Source organism: Alnus glutinosa, chromosome 1 (assembly GCF_958979055.1).
Source record: "Alnus glutinosa chromosome 1, dhAlnGlut1.1, whole genome shotgun sequence".
NCBI lineage: Eukaryota > Viridiplantae > Streptophyta > Magnoliopsida > Fagales > Betulaceae > Alnus > Alnus glutinosa.
Genome location: NC_084886.1, coordinates 40,570,181 through 40,594,207, shown reverse-complemented (window position 1 = coordinate 40,594,207; position 24,027 = coordinate 40,570,181). Strand labels below are relative to the sequence as shown.

General features: G+C 35.0%; 2 protein-coding genes across 2 annotated transcripts; both read right to left on the bottom strand.

Moving 5' to 3' along the window:
• Positions 1-11,898: 11,898 nt before the first annotated feature.
• Positions 11,899-15,308, bottom strand: LOC133881264 (uncharacterized). The gene is made up of 2 exons (XM_062320196.1): positions 14,698-15,308; positions 11,899-13,093 (listed from the first exon to the last, which is right to left on the bottom strand). The coding sequence occupies exons 1-2, from the start codon at positions 14,838-14,840 to the stop codon at positions 12,796-12,798; spliced, it is 441 nt and encodes a 146-aa protein (XP_062176180.1). The 5' UTR covers positions 14,841-15,308; the 3' UTR covers positions 11,899-12,795.
• Positions 15,309-16,187: 879 nt separating this feature from the next.
• Positions 16,188-23,115, bottom strand: LOC133881256 (probable serine/threonine-protein kinase At1g54610). The gene is made up of 7 exons (XM_062320185.1): positions 22,280-23,115; positions 21,600-21,884; positions 21,145-21,462; positions 20,778-21,005; positions 19,145-19,245; positions 18,458-18,575; positions 16,188-16,743 (listed from the first exon to the last, which is right to left on the bottom strand). Exons 1-7 carry the CDS (start codon positions 22,619-22,621, stop codon positions 16,447-16,449), a joined length of 1,689 nt encoding a protein of 562 aa, XP_062176169.1. The 5' UTR covers positions 22,622-23,115; the 3' UTR covers positions 16,188-16,446.
• Positions 23,116-24,027: the final 912 nt, after the last annotated feature.

Below are 24,027 nucleotides of genomic sequence, written 5' to 3'. Positions count from 1 at the left end.
GCATACTAGTGCCTCAACAATATCAGGTTTGAGCAAACTCCTATATTGATCAATTATACGTCCACCAACACTAAAAGTAGATTCTGAAGCAACAGTAGAAATAGGAATGCTCAAAACATCACGAGCCATAGCAGCAATTATAGGATAACGAAATTCATTTCTTTTCCAATATGAAAGAATGTCAAAATGTCCATCCTCAGCAATTATCAGTCTGGGTTCATCCAAATAAAGTTTTAATTGATTCTTATTTGCTAGAACATTATCTCTGCTAGAACTATGAAACGCCAACAATTAAAAAAAGATAACATGAACATAATTTACTAAGTAGTTAGAAACATATATATTATATTCTAAGTTACAAGCAATAACACATAAATCACAAAATAAACATATAATTTTACCTTCATCGTTGCGGAAGTCCGCTTGAGAGCCTTGACTTGTGGTTGGGGTACTTGGGAATTAACATGTCTTGCATCAAGAGAAATGACGCTTGAAGATGAAGATAATGAACCACCGTACTCCATAAAAAGATAAACAAATTTATCACGAACATGACAATACTAAAAGCACTCCGATAATGAATAGCAGTCTCAAGCATAAGATATGTTGAATTCCATCTGGTTAGCACATATTGTTTTAGCCCCTTTCTACTATCCAATGACATTTTATTCACAGCCAAAAGGAAATTTTGTTTTCTCATTTGTGATCCTCTAACATACTTCATACTGTCACGGATCTTTTGAAGAGCACTATCAATTTCTTTCAAACCATCTTGAACTATCAAATTGAGAATGTGTGCACAACAATGAATGTGAAAAAACTCGCCTTCACAAACAAGGGCTTTCTTTATGTTCAATTGATTTCTTAATAAACCAACACAAACATCATTAGAAGAAGCATTATCCAATGTTATATTGAAAACCTTGGTTTCAATCCCCCACTCTCCTAGCGAATTATACGTCTTTTCACACAAAGAAATACCATTATGTGGTGGGGGCATGAATGAAAAGTTTAACACCCTTTTAGTTAAGACCCAATTCTTGTCAATAAAATGTGTTGTGAGACACATATATTCATCAGTAGTTAAAGAAGTCCACAAATCAGATGTTAAACAAATCCTACCAGGACAATCATTCAACATAAATTTAACTTTTTGCTTCTCCCACATATACAAATATTTCAAATCAGCCTTAAGGGTATTCCTAGAGATAAGAGGTGCATCAGGATGCAAATATTTTATCATCTCTCTCAAGCCCTCATACTCAACAAATCGAAAAGGCAAATCATGCTTAATGACCAAAGCAACCAACAGTTCTCTAAATTTTTTGGGACAAAATTTAGAGTTACTTACAGATAGAGATCCCTGACTTCTAGATAAAACCATCTGCCCAACATCACGAGTGTCTCTCCTCGAACAATTGTCTATGTGGCGCTTCAAATTTTCAGTTCCATAAGTACTTGGAGCCAAGTATATAGTACCACACAATTTGCATTTTGCCTTTAACTTCTCACCCTCCTTACCACAAATGGCATCAAAATGTTCCAAAACGGTTGAAGTCCTCCTACGCTTGTGGCCTTTTCCGCCTTTTCCCTCTTTCTCCACACAAACAGAGTCATCTTCTTCTTCTATTGTAGTCAATTCAACCATATCATTCTCAAAGTCTCTAACAATATCATCACCAAGTACTTCATTACTCATCTGCACATATCATTATTAGTAAATTAGTTCTTCAATCCAAATTAGATAGTACATAAAATTTAGCTCACAAAGACAACTTGCAACTTTAAAGGCTAATAATCTTACCTGCTCAGGCTGCTCTTGATCTTGATTCATGATTGGACACAAGTAACCCAATAGATGAGCAGTGTAGGCTACTTCGTTTGTCTATAAAAGCCACACAGATTGCAAAAGAGTATTAGCAATTAGCTCTATTATAGTAGCAACAATTTAAATACTTTCAACTGCAATCGTTAGTGATAGAAACAAGGATTCAAAATTTACAGAGCTATGTGAAATAAACAAGGATTCAAAATTTTGTAATCTCTTATTATGCATATAGAGTTGTTTAGTTCATAAATAGGTTTTTGAGACCATAATGGCTTCTAGAAGCTATAGAGTATAGATGGTTATACTTTGTCTCCTGTGGGGTGATTTGGCATTTTGGCTGCCCCTAAATGCATTGGTTGAATATTGAAGCAAGATGTATTTCAAAATAACATGTTTTGACAAACATAACTAAAAGTAATTTAATCTAACAAAAATTAGTTTTTGTGGGCGTTGTTGGCATGTTGCTGAATATTTATATATATAAAAACAATAAAAAATTAAAAAATTAAAAAAAAAAATTAAAAAATGGAAAAATGAGAAGAACTCTTTCGCAGAAATTGCAGAATCACAGCAATGGCACTTATGGCAGATTGGCAGCATCATAATATATATATATATATATATATATATATATATATATATATATATATATATATATAAAATAATAATTAAAAGCCATTAAATTCGTCAATTCAATAAAATAGCAACGATCTAAGTTAAAAATCAAAAGGAAAAACCGAAAAATCCCTTGAGAAAATTTACCCCTCTAGAATCTAGATGGTGGGTTGTGGGTGGTAGCGTTCGGATCGTTCAGTACGATGGTCCTGGGCTGTTGGTGGTGTTGTCACACGGCGTTCCGAGAAGGGGGAGAGAAGGGTAAAGCCATAAAGGTGCGGTCAGTAATTGAACTGTTTCAGCTGTAGATGGCGGGCGTCGCTCTTATCTGCCGGTGGTGGTGTCGCCTGGCAGGCGGGCGGCGTGCGGGCTACTGGGCAGTGGGCAGTGGGCTAGGGTTCGCAGAATTGCAAAATCACAGTTTCAATTTTCAAACTTTCAGAAAGGGCATTTTCGTTTCGTGTTTCGGACCTTCGGTTCAGGTTCACGGTTCTTTTTTTTAAAAAAAAACAAACAAACGGGTCAGAATCGTGTCTGGCGGGTCAACCTAATCGGGTCAGAATCGGGTTGACCTGATTTCGACCCGAACCCGATTATATAAAACCCAAACCCTATTTTCCAGTGTCGTGTTCGTGTCGGGTTCGCGGTTCGTATCAAAAATTGCCAACCCTACTAGAGACCCAATCTTCCATGGATCAACAACCGGTGGAGCCAGAAGCCAATTTGCAGCAATTATGAGCGATTTCTTGCGACTGGGCAAGGGGTGGGCGACGACGGAACTAGGGGAGGCTTTCGTTGGAATTTCCGGCGGCCTGGGACATGATTTCTGGTTGATTTTTTAGGAAAATCCTCTAGGTAAATAACTTTTGTAAATTAGTTTGATTTATTAGTTGATTTTTTGATTTGGTGTTTTGGATTTTGATCGGCCGTGTAAGGTTGGTTCATCTTTGGAATCTCCAGACTTTGATTCGGCTGTAATTTGTTGCAGAAAACCTTCTGCTCTTAGCTGAAGTGTTTGGTTTTATTTCTGGGTAATTCGTGATGTTCGGCTTTTACCTTCAGATGTTCTGTGGCTGTTTTGGGTGGGGTTTTGCTGGGTGTAGCTTCTATTTGTTTGTTGTTGCGTTTTGCTCTCGCCATAGCAGAGTTTTGTTTCTGTGGTGTTTTGTTGCTAGACTGCTTGTGGTTGTAGCCATTTAGTCCAGTTCATTGGTGTTGTTCTTGGCGAGGGGGATTGTCCCTAAGTTGTGGTCTTGTGTCCAGGGTTATTATTGTTCGGATGTATATAGCGTACTGAAAAGGGGTTTTGATATATATTTTTTTTAATTTCTTTTTTTTTTAGAGTCGTTTTAGAGTACCTAAAACAACTCCAAAAAAATATTTTTTCTTGTAAATTTTTTTATTTAGAGTCGTTTTAGGGTCTTTAAAACGGCTCAATTAGTTAGAGTCATTTTGGTCCAAAACGGCTCAAACCGGTTTGAACCATTTTAACCAATACGGCTCAAACCGGTTTGAGCCGTTTTTGCCAAAACGACACCAACCGATTTAAGCTGTTTTTATTAAAGCGGCTTAAACCGAGACTTCAATACTTGATATGTTGATCCGTTTCGAAAACAGCTCAAAACATTTTGAGCCATTTTAAGGCCTTAAAATGGCTCCAAAAAAAGGCTCAAAACACCTGTTTTTTTTTTTTGTAGTGATTCAAAAGAAATAGAGCAGATGGTGTAGAATTAAGCAACACGTTCACACGAAGCAATGCTATATATATATATATATAGAGAGAGAGAGAGAGAGAGAGAGAGAGAGATGATCTTTTGCCACATCAAAATACAACTTTTGATCATATTGCCTATGTAGCAAGATGGTTCCCTAGTTAGCTTTAAGGTTTTTTTTTTTTTTTTTTTTTTTTTTTTTTTTTTTTCTAAAAAAATAATAATAATAAAAGTAAAAGTTGCTACATGAGCAAAGGTGGTCAGAAGTTATGTCTTAGGGTGATAATATACCATTTCTCATATATACATGGGAAATGATTAAAACACTCACACTATACAACAATGACACAACACCAAGGCACAATGGAGTGGGACCCATACATGGACCTCACTCCATTGTACCTTGATATTGTGTCATTGTTGTGCATTGTGAGTGTAAGGATCATTCCCCTATATACATACACTATCTTTTTAGGAAAATGTTAAATTTACAACACCAACACAACAACCCCTCACATGAGGGTGGACCCCACACACTGGGGCCCACCCTCATGTGAGGGGTTGTTGTGATGGTGTTGTGTATGAATCAAATCCCATCTTTTTATTCTTCTCTTATCATTTAAAGTGACATGGCTTTTAAAATCACAAATGAATAAAAATTTAATATTGATTCATCTCGAATCCAATAATGATTTTAAAAGTCATATAATCTTTGATAGGATAAAAAGATAATAAAATGATGATATATGCTAGGGCAGTTTTCGGTATTGTGTGAATGACACGTTCTTTAATGTTCTTCACGTTTCTAAGAGAAAAGTATGCTCAATACATAATATTCACTCTGTGTTTACACAATCCTGAAAACTGTTCTAGCATATATCATCATTTTATTATATTTTTATCCCTTCAAGTTTATGTAACTTTTAAAATAGCACTAAGAAAAGGGCACTAAATGTAATTTTTATTTATTTATTTTTAAATACATCTATCTATAGGCTAATAGGTAGAGTTCAACTTGAATTAGGTCTTCTGCTTCAAACTTAACATAGGAGTGCCGTTAAAGTTTGATTTGGATTTGAATTTCTTACCAGACGTAGGATCTTGTCCGGATCTTCAGAGATTAGATTTGGTCACGGATTTTCAAGGAGTTCCAATTGGACCAGGATTGTAACTCCCATCCCAATTCAACTTGGAGTAGGGTTCTAATTTAGATTTTTTGATATGAGTCTGACAACTAAGTTTCTAGGACCTACTTTTCCCGAGCGTTGATTAGATGAATTGAATCTTAGTCCCGGGACGTATGTATTCTCAGGATACAATCTAATTGTATTTCTTGTCGCTCATTCCCTGAAATAGCTTTTCTCAAGAATAACTAATTTGAGTGTCTATTTTTCGGTATAAGTCTATCTGGGAATTTTATTGTCTTGGTTTGAGGCCTGCAATTCTTTATAAGTCGATGATGGCCATGAGACCCGATCCTTTTCAGATGGAACAGTCAGAATGGAATTATAGCGAAAAGTGTATATATATATATATATATATATATATATATATATATATATATATATATATATATATATAGCATTACTCGACCATCTTAAGGCCCTGTCTGTTTCACAAAATATGCAATAAACATGTGACTGAAAATTGATCCGTAATTCAAAATAGAAGTGCGGTTGCGAAAATGTCGTCATACCCAATTGTTTTGTCATTTCCGACCGTGAGTCAAGGTAGGGATTTGGCGTGCTTTGGGCGAGTTGTTTCAAAAAAGGATGCGCCCGCGCCCTCAGCTGTAAGTCGTTTTTGTTTCCTGTTGGCTGTTAAGTTCCTCAATTACAAGATAACAGCAAGTCAGCAAGTTCCAAAACCAAATGCTAGCCACTCAAGAAAAGTCTGCACATTATTGGTTAGGTGACTGATGTTGCCTCTTATGGGCGGCCAATTGAAATCTTCTACAATTAATTGTACAAATTATTTCAAACAATTTGATGTTGCCTCTTATGGGCGGCTAATCTAACTTGCTTGTACGCGTAAGACTTGGCCGAGAAAGGCTCAAGCATACAAATGACTTTTTATCGTATCATGATTATTTATAATTATTTGTTTGAATTTAAAAAAATTCGAACACGTGATTATGATAAACTACTTATAGAATTTACATAACCAGATAAATAATTGAGTAGCTTAATTTTTATTTGGTCAGATAAGTCTCATAAGTCTCTCACATTAATCACCTGTCCAAATTTTTTTAAATTCAAACAAATAATTATAGAGAATCCTAATCCATTTCTATCACCCAATCCATATTGAAATTCCTAAATTTTATTACAATTCGAAATCAGTAATTTTTTTGTTAATTAAAAGCAAATAAAAATGGATAAAGTATAAGTTTTGAAACCATACATTGAATTCAAACAAAACCACCCGTTTTTAATAAAATAAAATTATAGCTTGATTTCTCTCACCTGTTTTTATTAAAAAAAATATAAAATATCATGCCAGCATAAAAAAAAAAAAAAAAAACTTTAAAAGAACACCAAAAAAAAAAAAAAAAAAAAAAAAAAGGTTTAACATTCCCCTATGGTAATCATTTTGCTTGAAAATCAATCCCCACGTACACCATGTAGTGAATATATAACTGTCTTTCAAAAGAAAGAAGATGTAGTTATATGCAAAGACATGTTTTTATTTTCCATGGGTTTGACTTGTTGGTTTTTAATTTCAAGTGGCCGGTAACGTTTCTGGAGACTGGAATGTCTGATGCGCCCCTCTAGATTGAATATACATTGATTGCTTACCAAGTTTTTATTTTAGACTAAAAAGTCGTTGAATTAAATTCAAACCCCAGAGCTTTCATTTATTTTTTGTGTTTTTTTTTGAATTTTAAATAGTAGTTAAAGGTATGATGTTAAACAGAAGAATAGTAATTACGAATATAAATTGATGAACTTTCCGCCTACACATATATACATAACATAATAACCCTTACCCAGCTATAGTTTTCACTTTTCCCCATTCAGGAAAATAAGAGAATTAAGCAGGGAGGTATATACAGACAGATATTAACCGCTTGTATTTGATATCCGCACTTATTTGCACATTTAGATATGAATATAGCTAGCAAAAATTACTGTTTGCATATAAGGATACGGGTTTAAGGTGTGTGGATGCGATTATTAACTAAATTTGCATTTCCTTCGTATAAAACATATATTATATTTAATAAATTCACCAAAAATACATTGTTGTGGTGTTCATTACCAAAATGACAACATAATTTTGGATTGAGTATATGTTATGTTTACATTGGTTTGGTTGACTGTGTTGCTTTCTCGTGTAATATTTAGACAAAAATGCAAAAGTAATGTGAAATTAATATGTTTTCAAAATATTAAGGCTTTTAAAAAAATTAAAACAAGCCCAAAACACTAAAAATCGGCCTAAATTATTTCAAAATTGTTATAAATAAGCCTTAATGGAGACCCAAAGAAAGCCTAAAAGACTCATTACCTTATATGTGGATAACGGATATTAACTGCGCGAATAGTTCATTTTTGGGTATTTTTGTTTTTCAAATAATGTTTTTTAGAATTCAAATTCTACTAAGGTTTTATTCAATTTTTTTTAATTTTGTCTCAAGCTTTCTAAACCATCAAAACATAATTTCAAAAAATAAATTATCTTTATATTCGCAATTTTTAATATTTTTCAAAAAAATCACACACCAAAACGAGCCCTAAGATCATCTACAATTATTTGCTCGAATTTTCTTAAATTAGAGCAGGTAATTGTGAGAGACTACTTATGGGGCCCACTTGACCAAATAAAAATTGGACTGTTTAACCACTTATCTGATCAGGTAGGTTCCATAAGTGGTCTTTCACAATCGCTGACCAAATTTTAAAAAATTCGAACAAATAATTATAGAGGATCCTGATCCGTTTAAAACTACGATACAAATATCTAAAAATAATATTTATATTTTACGAACGCAACTACAAATATTACAAATATCTGTATTTGCATGTACACTCGTAAATATAAGGAGGAGGATGAGGCCAGTTGATCAACACGGACTACATCAAGTATCTTTCATGTTTAATATAGAAATTAATTGTTCCTCGATCTTTAATATTTCAATCCAATGGACAATCTAGTCGGTGTGTTTTGTAGTGTACATGATTGAAGAAATGAGAGCAATCAAATTCACACTCAGGTGTATAAAAGAAAAATTCAGAGTTAGGGGCGTCTCCATTATGGTCATGGTTGGCAAGAATTGATTGGGTGGATCTGACTAAATTATTTATGCTATGATCATGACAACATGTGACTATGACTATGACCATATGCCTCGAGAGGCATCTGCATGATAAGCATTTTTTTTTAAAAATAAAAAAAAATAAAAAAAAAATAAAAAAATTCTTCACAACAAACGCCGTCTCTCCATTGGCTGTGTTCGCGCGTGTACTCGCTCCAGTATGCATTTTTTTTTTGATTCAATGTTTTCATTGTTTAAATTGCAAGAGTTGCACATAGAGAAAAAAATAAATAAATAAAGGGAAAATTATATTTAATTCCTCAAATTACCAATCTTTTTTGAATGAGTCTCTTAAACTACCAACACTCTGGCTTTCAAAATATCAAAAAGATCAATTTTATTAAAATATTCCTTTAATATCTTTACCACGTTTCATATTTTCAATTAAAAAATAATAAAAATTAAAACAATCTAAAAAACAAATAAAATTTAAAATATGATAATAATAATAATAATAATAATAATAATAATAATAAAGAAGGAGGTGGCCGAAACCACCCTAAGAGCCTTGGGAGTGGCCGAGCCACCCCCGTTTGGCCCCCAAGAGTCAAACCCTAATCCATTTTTTTTTTCTTTCTTTTTGGCCATTGGGGGTGGCCAAACCACCCCTGAAGGCCATGGAGGTGGGTTCGGCCGGCCGGTCTTGGGTTACCTTTAAATGTTCCAAGGAAGATAGGTTAACGTTTGAGGTAAAATAATAATTAAATTAGAAAAGAATATATATATTGTTGAAATTTTTGAGTAAGAGTAATGGGTTAATTCTCATTTATTTGTAAGTATTGATATTAATTTATGCGGGGCAATACAAGTATCTTTCCCGGAATTCTCTACTTGCTTTGAGCTTACAGACTCAACCATTTTTTTTCTGCATCGCAATGGTTAAGAGTCTAAGGCAACGATTGAAAATGTATTAAATTAAACTCAAAAATCAGCCGAAAGAAAACACGGCTGGGCAAGCCCTCGTAACTGTGGGAATATTGTCAAATTTGAGTTTGTTGCAGAGGAGTTCAAGAGAGAAGCTAGATGAACAGCTGAAAGAGAAACTCTTGGACTCCTCTAATTTTTAAGAGAGATAGAATTTTAGATGTGAAGAAGAGAGGAGTTAACGATGTATACTATGTTAGGTATATTAAAAAAAACATGTGCCCCTCACATGTTAGAAGGACATGTATTTTTTTTTTTTTTTGATTGAATAGGGGGAAGAGGAAATGGGATGAAGTCACATACATCAGAAGTGAATTAAGAGGAAGCGGTAGACGCAGACAGTCTTACAAGCGGAATCCAACACATCTCTTCAAAATTGCCTATCTCTTGAAGAGAGGAAAGAGCTAATTAGAAGGACATGTATTTATTTATTATATTAGGTTGAAGAATCTCCTCCGACCTAGTTTGAAAGAAATTTCTATCAAACTAAAAAACAGTCTTACCAAGTTACCAAAACAAACAGTTGCCACATGTGCTGCCAACGGAGAATGTGAAGATTTTGCTCAACTCGATTGCAGCCTTCAGATCATCCGTACATCATTATATAGATATAAGGGCATGTTTGGGTAATACATTTTCTTTTTCTTTTTAATTATATTTTATTATTTTTGAAATACATGTTTGGGTTGCTTTGTTAATTTGAATTCTCCTAAAGTTTTATTCAACTTTATTCAATTTTGTCTAAGGTTTTCTAAACCATCCAAACATAATTTCAAAAGTAAATTTTTTAAATATTCACATTTTTGAGTATAGTAAAGAATAATATAATAAAATATAAAAGATTCAAACACACAAATGACAAATGTGCCCAAAATCCTTCTCTTGGAAGATAATATTTTTCAAATTACTCATCTATCATCTCTTACTAGATAGTATTTTTTTGAGAAATGATCCATACACTCATTTTTCACAACAGCCCCACAACAAGCTGACGTGGATGATAATATTTTATTATTTTTTTACAAAAAGAAATAAAAACAAAACAAAAAAATAATAAAATATTACCAGCCATGTCAGCTTGTTGTGGAGTTGTTGTAAGAAATGAGTGTAGGGATCATTTCTCTATTTTTTTACCCTCAATTTTGCAGTTTTGCACAATATTCTCTGATAACAAAGTTGTTTTACTGCAAATAGTTTCTCTTTCTTGAAACTTTTCAAATATATAATAAAAAAATTTACATGGATTTATTTTTAAATTTACTATCAAATAATAAAATTCTCTATGTAAACTTTTATATTTAAATTTATCTTTTAAATTATTTGTAAATGAATATGTATATTTATATTTATATTTTAAATACTTTAATTTTATAAAATATAGAATTGTAGTTACATAAGATTATGGAGAAAAATAATTCTATTGATCCCCGATTCTAAGCAAGCTCATGTCAAGGTAGATTTAATAATCTACCAGGAGATTCTTGGTTAAGAAGAAAAATTTGTGATTATCCTCTTAATGATAGAGACAACATCTAAAGAGCATGTATATAAAAACTCATTCAAAGAATATGCTGAATGGTTCAAAATATAAAAACTCATGGAGTATAATAAATAAATTATTAAGATGTGTTTTGTGTTATTCTTTTGCATATCTTTTTTGCAAATTCATCATTGAATCTGTGAAATTCATATGTGGTCCATAGATTTAGTAGTAGATTTGCACATCTGTTATACTGAGATGGACAAGACATGTGAAAGAAAATGATACCAAACATTTCTCTAAATTAATACTAAGCATGAAAATATAAATTGCAAGTTATATTTATATATTTTAAAAAATGATTAAATTTCATTAAATTGTTTATTTATTTTGTTAATTATATTCTTTAATATTTAAACAATTTTTGTTAAACTCTATTTTTTTAATCTTAGTTCAAGTGAACCAAAATGCTGACTCCACTCCACCACAGCCTTGAAATTGAGTCGTGTGTGGGAGATTGGCAGTCGCCACCGGTGCGGGAGTCTTAAGAAATAAGAGAGGGTTACCTAATACCTTGTATTGTATTAAATGGGCCTTTAATAGAAAGAAAAATCCACATTTTCTCATTGCTAAAGTGCAAATGGAGTATTTGAGCTGTAATTTTTTCAATTGCCCTGCCAAGTCTCATTTGGGCCAGAGTGTTTCAAAATTTCATGAGCCCTGCTTGGGCCAGCATGCCCATGATGACTATTAGGGTGTACAAACGGTTATAATTGATGGTTAATGGCTAAAACCGTTAAACGCCTAGGTGGTTATTACATTTCACCAATCCCAACTGCAACCGCTAACCGCCTAGGCGGAGGCGGTTATTTTTATAACCACTGGTTAGCGGTTATTGTGTTTATAATTGGCGGTTTTGAAACCACTTTTCAATTTGGGTTTTGGGCCGGATTTTAATTTTTCCAAAAGAGACTTTAATAATTTTTGAATCTTTTGCCTTTTGGTACAAAATTAACAAATCTAAATATAAATCCAAAATATTTATTAAAAAAAAATACAAATCCAAAATACAAACAAATCCAAAACCAAAACATTATAAATCCAAATAAGTTGAATAACCAAATCCAAATTTAAAACAAAAAAATTACAAATACAAATCTAAATCATTACAAATCCATATATATATATATATATGAGAAGGCGGTTAGCGGTTATTAACAGCTTTTCGCAAACCCTATAACCACTAACCGCATCCGCCTAGGTGGTTAGCGGTTATACGGTCAGTGGTTATAACAGTTCCATTTGTACATCCCTAATGACCAGGTTCCATGAGCGTAGAGCTTGCTATGGGGCCAGTGCGTTTTGCTTCAGGGCGGGCCTAGGCCAACCACTCTCAATCTTTAGTTGAACAATTCGACTGCATGTTTGCATGTGAATGGACGTATGTTGAACAACTAATGTTATTTAGTAGTAATATATAACTGGAATGACGTTACAGTAAAATTTAACTTTTGATTTTATTTTTACAAGTGTTGATCCAATTAGATATTTAGGAAGTTAATTCACTTTCAGCTTGTAGGATTGATGAGAAGTTGAAATAACATAAATACATTACTCATTGGAAAATAATAATAATAATAATAATAAAAATCAATAGAGTTCATTTACTTTTAGCAGTGGCAGCCATTACTGAACATCTATCTCTATTGGAAAAGTGGAAAATGGAATAGGATCATCTTTATAGAAATATTAAAAGATAACTATGTCCCTAATTTATAACTAACGGAAAAAAATCCTCTCCATTTCAAATGGAGTGGATCCAAATTCGTGAAAAATGGGGTTACGAAAAGCAAATGGTCCGGTATCCATATTTATCGGGACACTAATGGATACTCAATTAATATGTGAAATGACATCATTATGGAGGTGGCGGTCCAGGTGGGCCACCAGGAGGCCCAGGAGGACCAAATGGGCCGCCAGGAGGACCAGGAGGAGGAGGCAGATCAATAAAAGAGCCAAGTGGCCCAGGAGGAACAGGTGGGCCAATTGGTGGTAGAGGAGGCCAAGGGGGAGGTGGAGCACCAAGAGGGCCCGGGGGACCAGGAGGGGGAGGTGGGCCAGCAGGAATAGGAAGAGGAGCTGGTGGGCCAGCAGGAGGCCCAGGTGGACCACCAAAGCAGTCTTGTAGCAACCAGCAGCAGCAGAAGAGGTAGACGCTGCCCGAGCAAAGAAAAGCACATTGTTAGGTTTTTAATAAAAAGAAAATGCCAAACTAATTGCTTTGCTAAACATGCTTTCTGAAAATAACCAAATTAACTTTCCCTTTTTTCTTTTTCTTTTTTTTTTTTAATTTTTTTTTCTTTTTTTTTTAATTATTTACTATTCACACTACAAATAATTTTAAGAAAAGTACACATATTCTCTCAAATTACTACTCAATTATCAGTGTACCCCCAAACTACTAATTGTGTTAATGTTTCCTCTCAAACTACCAAAAAATGTCAATGTCTCCCGTAAGACCAACAAAAAGACAAAAATAACCATAATTTTTTTTTGAATAAGACAAAAGTGTCATTATAAATTCGAAAAAGAAAACTAAAACTAAAAAAAAATTAATTTTTTTAAAATTAAATAAAAACGAAAAAAAATAATTAAAAAAACAAGAAAATAACAAATTTTTTTAAAAAAGAAACAAACGAAAAAATAACTGAAAATTATAAAAATAATTTTTACGAAAAAGAAAAAAGAATTTTATTATATTAAAAAAAAAAAAAAGAACGATTTCTTGAAAAACACAAAAAACAAACGAAAAAATAATTGAAAATTATGAAAACAATTTTTACGAAAAAGAAAAAAGAATTTTATTATATTAAAAAAAAAAGAATGATTTTTTGAAAAACAAACGAAAAAATAACTGAAAATTATAAAAAAAATAAAAAAAAAAAAGAAAGAAGAAAAGCCAGTTTTAATTTTTATTATTATTTATTTTTGTATAAATTTTTGTTATTTTATATTTCTTTTAATAATATTTTTAGTTTTTATTTTATTTTAATAATTTTATGAAGGGTATTTTTATCGTTAGAAAAATATTTTCATTTTTTTTTTTTGATAGTTTAGGCCTTATTTTAGGGGGACTTAAACACAATTGCTTCTTCAAAATTCTGGATTTTTTTTTGGGGTGTTTCGAGTGGCTGAATGGTTGTTACTTTGAGGTGTTTTTAATTTGACATTTTCGTGGGTATGCCTGTTTTGGCCGAAAATTTCAGGGGGTTCTGGTGGGGGTTTCAACCCTCTTCCTTTTCGTTGGTAATCACCGAATGGGTGTGAAGTGAAGTTTGACTTTCTGGTTGTGTTTGTTAGCAAAGTTTGGGTAGGTGATTGGGTTTTTTGTGTTGAAATTCTTGGGTGTCTTATTGCCATAGCCGAATGTAAAAGGGGGTAAGAGGATTGAGAGAGTTGTTCACTTGCTCTGCTACTTCATAAGCTGAAGTTCATGGATGAGCACTAGAGGACTGCAGCAATGGGGGTTGGAGATAGAGACGGAAGAGAGAGAGAGAGAGAGAGAGAGAGTAAAACAATAAAAAAAAAAAAATTGAAAAATAATATTTAAAAAAAATAGGAAGGAGAATTGAAAATTAAAAAAAAAAAAAGAAAAGAAAAGAAGAAGTTAAAGTAAGTTAAAGAAGTTAACTACTTGCTGGAGATGCTCTTTAAGACAGGAAAGAAACTAAGAAAGAACCTAAACTTTTCCGCCAACTTGGAGAAAAGCTGGGAAACAAAACAAAAGATGGTAAAAAAAAAAGAGAGGATTGTCACATACCAAGAAGATATAGTGCTGCATAGTCCACTGAAGAAGCCACCCATAAAACCCGGCGGTCCAGGCCATGGAGCCGGAGGAGCTCCAGGCCCAGGAGGCCAGCCAGGCGGAGGCCCGCCTGGTCCACCAGGACTCGGTGGTCTCATTCAGCCCTTGAAGTCCAACTTTCCAGGCTCCAGCACTGCTTTTGCCACCGTAGGAACTGGCTTTTGCAGCAAACCAAGTTTTGTGGAGAGCGGGCGGGGGGGACTGGGGAGGAGGAGGATGTTAATTGAAGTCTGGAGACAGCAATAGAGGAAAGCAGCAAGAAACAAAGAATCTAAGATAGGGGGTTGATGGTCATGGCTTGAGCAGGGCTTGCAGTTCGGCCACTGGCAATATATAGAGGCTCTTCGGAAGCCATGACCATGAAACCCCCCCTATCTAAATGACACGTAATGCACTAGTAAAAGGTTCCAGAGCTTCCCAAACTGCCTGTCAAACGCATGCAACTGTTCCTCTTCAACCTACCCTTCGTTGAGGACTGTACACGTACCGCGGTTACTTCTACAGATGAAACAAGTGAGAAAGCGAAAAAAGGGGGACAAGGATCTTCTCCAGGAACGGGAGAAAGAACAGCCGGTCCTTTATATTTATATTTATATTTAGGGGTATTTTTATAATTTTCAAGGGCAAAAGAAAAGTAAAAGAGGGTATTAATGCTGTGTTGCCTGTCAGATCAAGTCATTAGCTGCTTTCCCACTTCCCAAATTTGCTTTACTATATATATATATAGAAAAATTCATACCGTGTAATATCCAGAGGAAATACTTCTGGTTGATCGAATGCACGTGGATTTTTACTGTCCATACTTCAGCTTCATTCATATGGTAGAGAGGTAGTTGTCACCAAATAATGGTGCCCACATACAGCTTTAAGACCCTTTGTTTGAGGACACTTTTAACAGGTCAAGATGCACTGCCTGAAATTCTAATTTATTCTGCACCAGAATTTCCAATGCACGCACCCATATGATCATCCATTCAATGGTCTTTACTCTTTACTGGAGATATGGTTGGATTACATTATGCTATCGCTTAAATATTAAATTTCCAAATACTTGCCCTAATACGGGATATTACACATACATTTTTTAAACAAAATAAAATAATTATTTATAGATCCCATAAATAATTTCTCTAAAGTCTTTCGAGTCAACAGTAGGAGATGGGACCTACTCCCACCTCGTGTCTAGTGTCTAGAACATATGAATTTTTTTTTTTTCAAACATTTAATAAAATTTCACTTCTAAAAAGAAATAGAACACTTAGGAATAAGGATTAACTCCCTTCAAAAAAAAAAAAAAAAAAAAAAAGGAATAGGATTAACTATGAACAAACCTGAATTAAGCTCTCCAGATATAAAATCTAAGTAACAGCCATAAAGAAAAATCAAACACAAGATCAGGGTTCCCAAAGCAAATTTATTAAAATTTCAGATAACTAATAGAGTACTTCAACTCAAAGGGCGAAATAATATATATAAAAAAAAAATATACAATATTGAGAAGCCTCTCACAATACAAAAATAGAACAAGAAATGTGAAAACTGGATTACAAGATATCTTACCTCTCCATTCAATTTAATTGGCTATCCCGGCTCAAATATAAGACAACTGAATTGTCAGCATTTGCAGCTTCATGAATATTCTCACAAATACATAAAAATTATATTACATCCCTGTGTCTTTTTGATCCCAGTAGAGAAACTCTTTTATCTTTTTGAGTCTTTCCTTGATGATTTTGAATGTGCATGAACATCACCAGATGTATGTTTCTTTCTCCTTGGAGCACCACTGGGAGCAGAGTCCACCAACGGGCCAGACCAAGTTTGGATAGGTGCTTTCGAATATGTGAAATGAGTGGAACTGAATGGAACATCAGGAGGATCAAAAACTGGATCAATATGGTGTGAAGAACCCAAAGGATAGCCAAGTGTTCCATCTTGGTGTGGAGGAGGGAACTTCTCGCTCTTGCTTTTTGCATTTGCATGTGTTATTAGTCGCCTCCTCTGTCAGAGGAAGTAACATAAAACCATAGTTAGCATGAATATTCAATTGAAAGTAACTCCACCGGCGTTAGTAGTGAAGTAATAAAATAAGGGCCTGCAAGAGGACTAAAAACTGCAGGAATGAAACAACTACATTAGTGTAAGGGGGAAGCATCTATAACATTTAGTCTGCGTTGTGTGCATGTGTGTGTGTGTGAGAGAGAGAGAGAGAGAGACCATGTGTGCAGGGCTCAAATCAGAAAAGACAACTAAAAACAAACAATGTTATTTAACAATTTGTTTTCTATTCTCAAGTCAAGATATTAACAAACAACCTAAAACACAAAATACTCCTAAAAACACAAAAAACTGTTTTTACATTTATTTCAAACCTAAAACAAAAAACACCCCCAAAACACATTAACAAACATACTCCAAGGGTATGTTCTACTCTACCTAGAACTTAGCATCCACTGCTGGCTAGTTTGATTAGATAATTAAATGCTTGGCACAGATGCTAGAATGTTAAATCATCCGATTAGGATCCCAGCTAAAAGATACATCCTGCTATCCATTATTGGTAGGTCATATACTACTCGGTTGCGACATAGGTCCATACATGCCAAACTTAAGTTGGACATTTACAGATTATCCACTTTATTTACTAATGATATGTGAGACATTTGAAGGGGGGAAAAGGTTGCATTTTCTTCTCATGAGACCACTATAAAACAGATACCTTATTTCTTTGAAATTCTATCACGGACTGGTGCTGAAAAAAGGTGTCATATTGTTTTTTGACTTTTTATTTACATAATGCTTCCTACATCTCAAATTGACAATTTTATGACAACTCCAAACTTGTACCATAAACACAACTAACATGTGCACATACACATCTCGAAACACAAATATATACATCTCCGGTTTAAATTTTGGGAATGATATATTCTTGCGCACCTACTACTTGTAGTGGAGCATGACAACAAAGAATATATTTACAAGACAGATTGACAGAGCCCACTTTTCTTTTTTCCCCCTTTTCCTTTGGAGGCTTCCCCATTTCAGAGGATTCTGTAACTTCCTCACAAAGACTGTAAAACGCAGTCAGTGTGTGCTAGTTCCTTTCTACAAGCCAGGCCGACATTTAGCAAGCTCATACTATCAGTTCTCCAAGGTTCTAAGTGTTCGTTATGTCATTTCTCACCAAGTCCACACACATCCTCTTCCATCATTACTTCAACAACACAGTTCAGCTCACACCAACTTGCTCCTCATTGGTGTGTAAGTCAGATTTTGTCCCTTGTCACTGCTATTATGTTAAAGAAGTGACTATACTATATGCTTCCCCTACAGGTGGTGGTAACCATATACTAACAACAGGCTCTTTTGTTTTCCAGGTTATGTGTGTGCAAGTGCTTGAAATTGTTTTTCCAAAGAAGCACAGGAATTATAGATAGTGCCAACTATGGAGATCCATGGGCTCCTCTTTTCCTGGACTCATACATCTACATAATCAACCAATAATGGTGTAACTTTGAAAATGTTCCTTCAAGTTTTTAAGATAATATTTTCTTCCCCAAAAAACTTAATCCATGAAATGCCATGGAAACTAATGAGAAACTTATCTTTCCATAGAAACAACTGAAGCCTCAGCAATTTTGTGTTAACTTAAATACACAAAAACAAAAGCTAGATATATTTTATGCTGAAAGAAGCAAATTATCTGACATACATCAAGATTGGCTTGAAGCTCAGCATTCGCTTCCGGAGCAGGAAATGCCCTTACAGCTCGATCACGTTGACGAGATCTCTTCACAGCATCTGCATTAGCTTTGCCAGCAGTTCTCAATCTACAGTCATAAAGCTCATTTAAGGTTAGAGTTGGAAAGAGTCATCTCTTTTTTTCTCCTTTTCACCAACATATACTAGATATTTAGACAATCATACGGCATCTTGTATTTGCTAAAGAAGAGGACAAGGATGAAGATGACGAAAATGAATTTTTAAATGATCTAGAAACTAATTAACTAATACAAGAAGAAATGCCTAATAACTGGACTGGTAAAAGCATGAAAAGAAAATCATTCATTGGATGAGGAAATTTCAACCTGTTCCATATATATATTTTTTGAGAAGTAACTTGTTCCATATATATGACAAAGCAATGGTGCTCTGGACATATTATAGAGGCACCAAAATTGAGTTATATATGAAAATAGTCAAAACATTTTGCAATGCTTTTACTTTATTAAATTTCTTATGCAAATTACTTTACGATTTTTCAGATTGTTGGACGGCACTTCAAAAAGAACCCAAATAACATTATAAAAGTTCAAAAAACATGTGCTTTGAGAATTCAACTAATGCCAAACTTGATTAGATGAACAATCAGAAACTAAAATTAGTTGCAGTCATCCACCTTCTAGCTTCTTCGTCCCGTAGCTTAGCATCCATCTCCTTGCTGGGAGGATATTTGGGAAGGCTAGAAGGCTCACATGCATATGGTTTGGTTGTGAAGAACTGCCAAAAAACCCATCACATATACAATAATTAGCAGAGGTGAAATAAAAGAGTTCCAAACAAATTCTTTTGCATATCATATTTACTAATTATAAACTAATGCAAACACAGAGATATTCAACTCAGATTCAGAGAAAATAACCAACAAAGAAGTAGCAAATATCCCGTTCTAGTGATAAAACCAATACAAATAAACAAGCTTCCTGTGGAAAGCTCCACCTCAGGTCATTAATAAGTTCCCTTCAGCTAGTTCTCAGCTTAACATAACAAGTTTAAGCACAGCTTTTGGACTTGTTTCTCAACAAGTCAAGCTTAAGGATTGCCAAGCTTGGCCTGAATAGGCAACTGAGAGAATGTACTGTATAATAATATTTGATCTTTTTTACATACTCAAAGGGTACTTAAAGAAAATCTCTCTATACAAATAAAAAGCTTTGATGAAAGTAAGCTTTGAGTGCATACAAACTATGGCCATGAATTACAGGATCCATGTTCATCTGCACAGGTAAGAATATTTAAGACAATTCTACAAAAGCATAAACTAAGGCTTCAGCTGAAGAATATGCCCACTTAGGCATGTAAAAAGCTCAAGCTCAACAAAACCTACGCAACCAAGCATGAAACTACAAAGTTTAACGCTCAATACAACTTGAACCAATCCATTTAAAAAAGAACTGAACAGATAAATATGTGTCTTGACTAGGCTAGGCTCTTCTCATCTGCATCCTGCCATTGATCCATATCCTAATTTAAATATTGCTTCAATTTGGGAGGGAAAAAAGAGAACATGGACAAAAAATCTTTTAGACAATGGTCAAAATAACCATTTGCATTTAAAAGGGGAAAAAAAGAAACCCATAACTCCAGTAGTATCACCAAAAGAGAGGTCCAAAAGTCAAAGACTTAATACATGTAGATGGCTAAAATCTAGGGCATACAGTGCTAAGAGAATCTTGATGTCAGGAAAATCAGAATGCATTCAAGTAGCCAAAATAGTTTAGACCCTTAAGTTTGTCTATCAATACCAAAGTTTAGCAGTTCTCATTCAAAATATTTTGTAAGAGGTAGTTTTAGACTTTCTCAATAGAAAACATATAAGTGTTAGAGATTTTAGTTGTAACAACAAATTAACAATTGAAAGTAACCTGGAACACAAGATGGCTAACCTTAAAAAAGGATGAAGACAATTGTATGCTTCACCAATAGATGCATGTTTTCCAATAACCACATCTAAATAATGGACATAACAACAGTTGCAGTAAAAAAAGATAAAAAGATTCGTTCATGGATTTCTATTGATATATGATCAAATGCAATGTACAATACTAATTCTAGAATGCGATACCTTTCTTATCAATACATCAATCTGACATTATACATCAAACCTAAAAATTTATTCAGGCAGTTGAGTAGCTTGAAATACAGATATTCTTAAGCAAACCAGCCATGCAGAAGCCAATATTGAAAAAATAGAATAGCTAATAAGAGGCAATCTAAAGATTTAAATATATTAGTTGAATAGGAAATCTCACTTCACTCCTCAATGCAGCAGTGGCAGTCTGACGTTCAGCTGGGTCAATTGCAAGGAGGGTCTCGATTAGTGGCAAAGATGATGGTGGAAAATCTTTGAATGTCTCGGCTATGCATCGCTTGTATGATTGTTGGGGCTTAAATATGGTTGCATGTGGCAACTTTGACTTTTTCCAATACTCTTCAGATGGAGAACCACAGAGCTTAAATATCTTGTGAAGCTGCTCCACCTAAGTAACATAAAAGATAAACAACAAACTTCAAGTGACATTAAAAATGCCAATAAATCTATAGAACCCCACAACATTAATCAGCCCAAAGGAAGCAATAAAAGAATTTAAGGAATTCATTCAAACATATGGTAGTTACCTCTGTGCGACCAGGCATGATGGGCTTCCCTGCCAACAACTCAGCTAAAATGCAACCAGCACTCCAGAGGTCCACACCTACACCATAATCAGTGGCCCCAAGAAGAAGTTCTGGGGGTCGGTACCATAAAGTAACCACCCTGCTAGTCATAGGCTGTTTGTGATTGGGATCAAAGAAGGAAGCCAATCCAAAATCAGCTATCTTCAGAACTCCTTCGTTGTCAATTAAAAGATTAGACCCCTTTATATCACGATGGAGCACATTCCGTTTGTGACAGTGTTCAAGCCCAGATAACAGCTGGTGCATATAACATTTGACCTGCCATATCCATAATATATATGAAATAGGAAACAACATGGCCTCTTCACGATAACTGGCCAACATACTAAAATTTACCCCAGGCATAGATATCTTGGACTATCTAACAAAAGCCGGCAAAACAAGACTGCCAATACCTGAGGTTCTGTGAACTTGATTCCAGGGCTCGCAGCAAGACCGGCCAAGTCATGCTCCATATATTCAAACACAAGGTACAGACTACACGTCATCCTCGAAGTCACCAGACCTTCCAATTTTACAACATTTGGATTATTTAAACGGCGCAGGATGAGAATCTCTCTGGCCATGAACTTTACACTCTCAGGCTCCAAATTGTCAAATCGAACCTTCTTCAATGCAACAATCTTCCCCGTCAAAGTATCCCTCGCTTTGTACACATTACTGTACGTACCTTGCCCAATCTAATCATGACAGAGACAAACACAGATTTAATGAACTGAGATATTCATAACCTTCTTACTAATCAAAATAAAGAGATTACTAAACTAATCATATCTCCTCTGAAAAATTAGGTTTATTTCATTTCCCGAAAAGTCAAGTTAACCATATTCCTAAATTGAGGACCATTTCTTATTTATAGAAACCTAACGATTTCTTTCCATCTCTTTACCCTACATTTTCTCAACAACCAAAAATAAACTAAATTACTTCGAGATTCATCAAAATAAAGAAACTCACGCACGCATTCAAACTGGAATTCAAGTAACTTGTTAGAATATTGATTAAATTAATAAATTATCTCTTCGAACCGTGACTCTACACTGTACCTCACATTAAGTAGCAATAGATCGCTTACCTTATCAAGCTTCTCAAACGTGTCGGCCCGCCGCGGCGTCCACCCATTGATGGCTTCTCCAGCAACGGCAGAGAGCCAGGAGGGCCAGCCGGCGGCGACCTGCTCGCCGTGCAGGTGCTTCGGCGGATTGCTCAGGCGCGGATTCGGCCTCGGCCTCCCCGACCGCCTCCGCGACCTGACACTCCTCTCCTCGTCCTCATTCTCCTTCCGATTCCCACCGTTGGGAGCCTCACAAACCTCAGCCTCAGCTCTCTCCGCTCTCTCAGCCCTAACCTCCTCGTTCCTCTCCTCCTCCACCGAGCTCGGCCTCGCCGACACCTCTCTCCCAAACACACACCCCATCTCTCTCTCTCATCGACTCATTTTCTCACCGCATTTCCCTCACTTTCTCTCCATCCAAACAACAATCCCGAAACCCTAATGCTCGAAAAAAGGTTGAGAGGGATTTGAGTGATTCAAGAATGCGCATCCGCTAATTGAAGAGAGTGAAGCTTTTGCGAGACAAAAGTGTGGGAGAGCAATGATTTGAAGTCAAAAAAACACTGAGCTATAATACTCACAACAAAGGAAAAGCTAAGAGAGAACAGTAAAATAAAACTAGCTTTTTGTGTGAGTGTGTGAGTGTATGTGTGTTTTTCTTTTTCTTGGACGACGATTTTAGGGAAATTCTCGAGTTTATTAGCACCGGACTCAGACTCAGACTCAGACTCAGACTCCTCCGTTGGACTTTCAAAGATCTCCGTAGGAATTAGGAGAGAGAGAATGTATAAGAAAGAGCAAAAGAATATCGGATTTCTCTCTCTCTCTCTCTCTCTCTCTATTTTCTGGTCTTTGTATTTTTGACTACCTGACCAAAAGCTACTCAGCCGGGCAAGTCAAATTGTCCTTCTCAATTTGGGTGTGATTTGGTAGGGGGGGAAGCTTCGATGTTGTACGCGAGGCAGCCAATAAATTGTCGCCACGTCAAGGAAAGGCACGTGAGTGGTTGTGTTTTTCTTTGATAGAGTTTTGTTATTTTTTTTTTGTTTTGATGTGGCGAAATGTAATTGGCGGTAGTCGGTGGGAAGGTGCCGTGGGTTCCACAATCCACACCGGTCTGAGAAACATAGCACCAACACTATTCACTGTTGTTCACTATTTGCTCGTGAGCTGAAAATGAGGGGAAAAAATCTGGTTCGTAATTATTTCCAAATGCGGTGGTGTCTTTTTTTATTATGTTAAAAAAAGGGGGTCGTTGGTTTTAGGACCGTGGCGGGATTGTTGGTTTTCTAAGATATTGAGATTTGGACCGACTTTATTATTTTATTTTATTACAAATTTCGCTTCAGATCTGCTGCCAAGGTCTTGCTAAAAATTAAATGTATATTGTATAGTAATAGTATAATACGATTATGTATTGCATTCTTTTTTTTTTTTTTGTGTGGGTATGTATGTACGTATGTATTCTAAGATTCTTAATGAAGGAGTGTAGCTAACTAAAAATCCTTTTCAAATCCTAGTATATATGCGAAACATAAACAAAAAGCTAGCTAGTTCTATGAATTGCACCAAAAGAAAAAGGGAGAGTTTTACGGGAAAGCAATTAAAAGAGAAGCAAGAGGATATGGCATAGCAAAAAGTTTCCTCCATCGAGCAGCAAATGTGTACTGCTGACGTTGCAATTCAAAAGGATTGGCTTGCGTTTGACTTGTCATTGGTAGAGAAAAGGAGTCAGCTAAATAGTGCAAGGCAATTTTCAGTAATTTTGT

Bases quoted from the DNA above. Each gene is read 5' to 3' on its own strand.
- LOC133881256 (XM_062320185.1), bottom strand. From the start codon at position 22,621: ATGGGGTGTGTGTTTGGGAGAGAGGTGTCGGCGAGGCCGAGCTCGGTG. The intron at 21,885-22,279 runs GTAAGCGATCTA...TGTCATGATTAG, and splicing joins CGTTTGAGAAGCTTGATAAG to ATTGGGCAAGGTACGTACAG. The intron at 21,463-21,599 runs GTATTGGCAGTC...TGGATATGGCAG, and splicing joins TCAAGTTCACAGAACCTCAG to GTCAAATGTTATATGCACCA.
- LOC133881264 (XM_062320196.1), bottom strand. From the start codon at position 14,840: ATGAGACCACCGAGTCCTGGTGGACCAGGCGGGCCTCCGCCTGGCTGG. The intron at 13,094-14,697 runs GTATGTGACAAT...TTGCTCGGGCAG, and splicing joins TGCAGCACTATATCTTCTTG to CGTCTACCTCTTCTGCTGCT.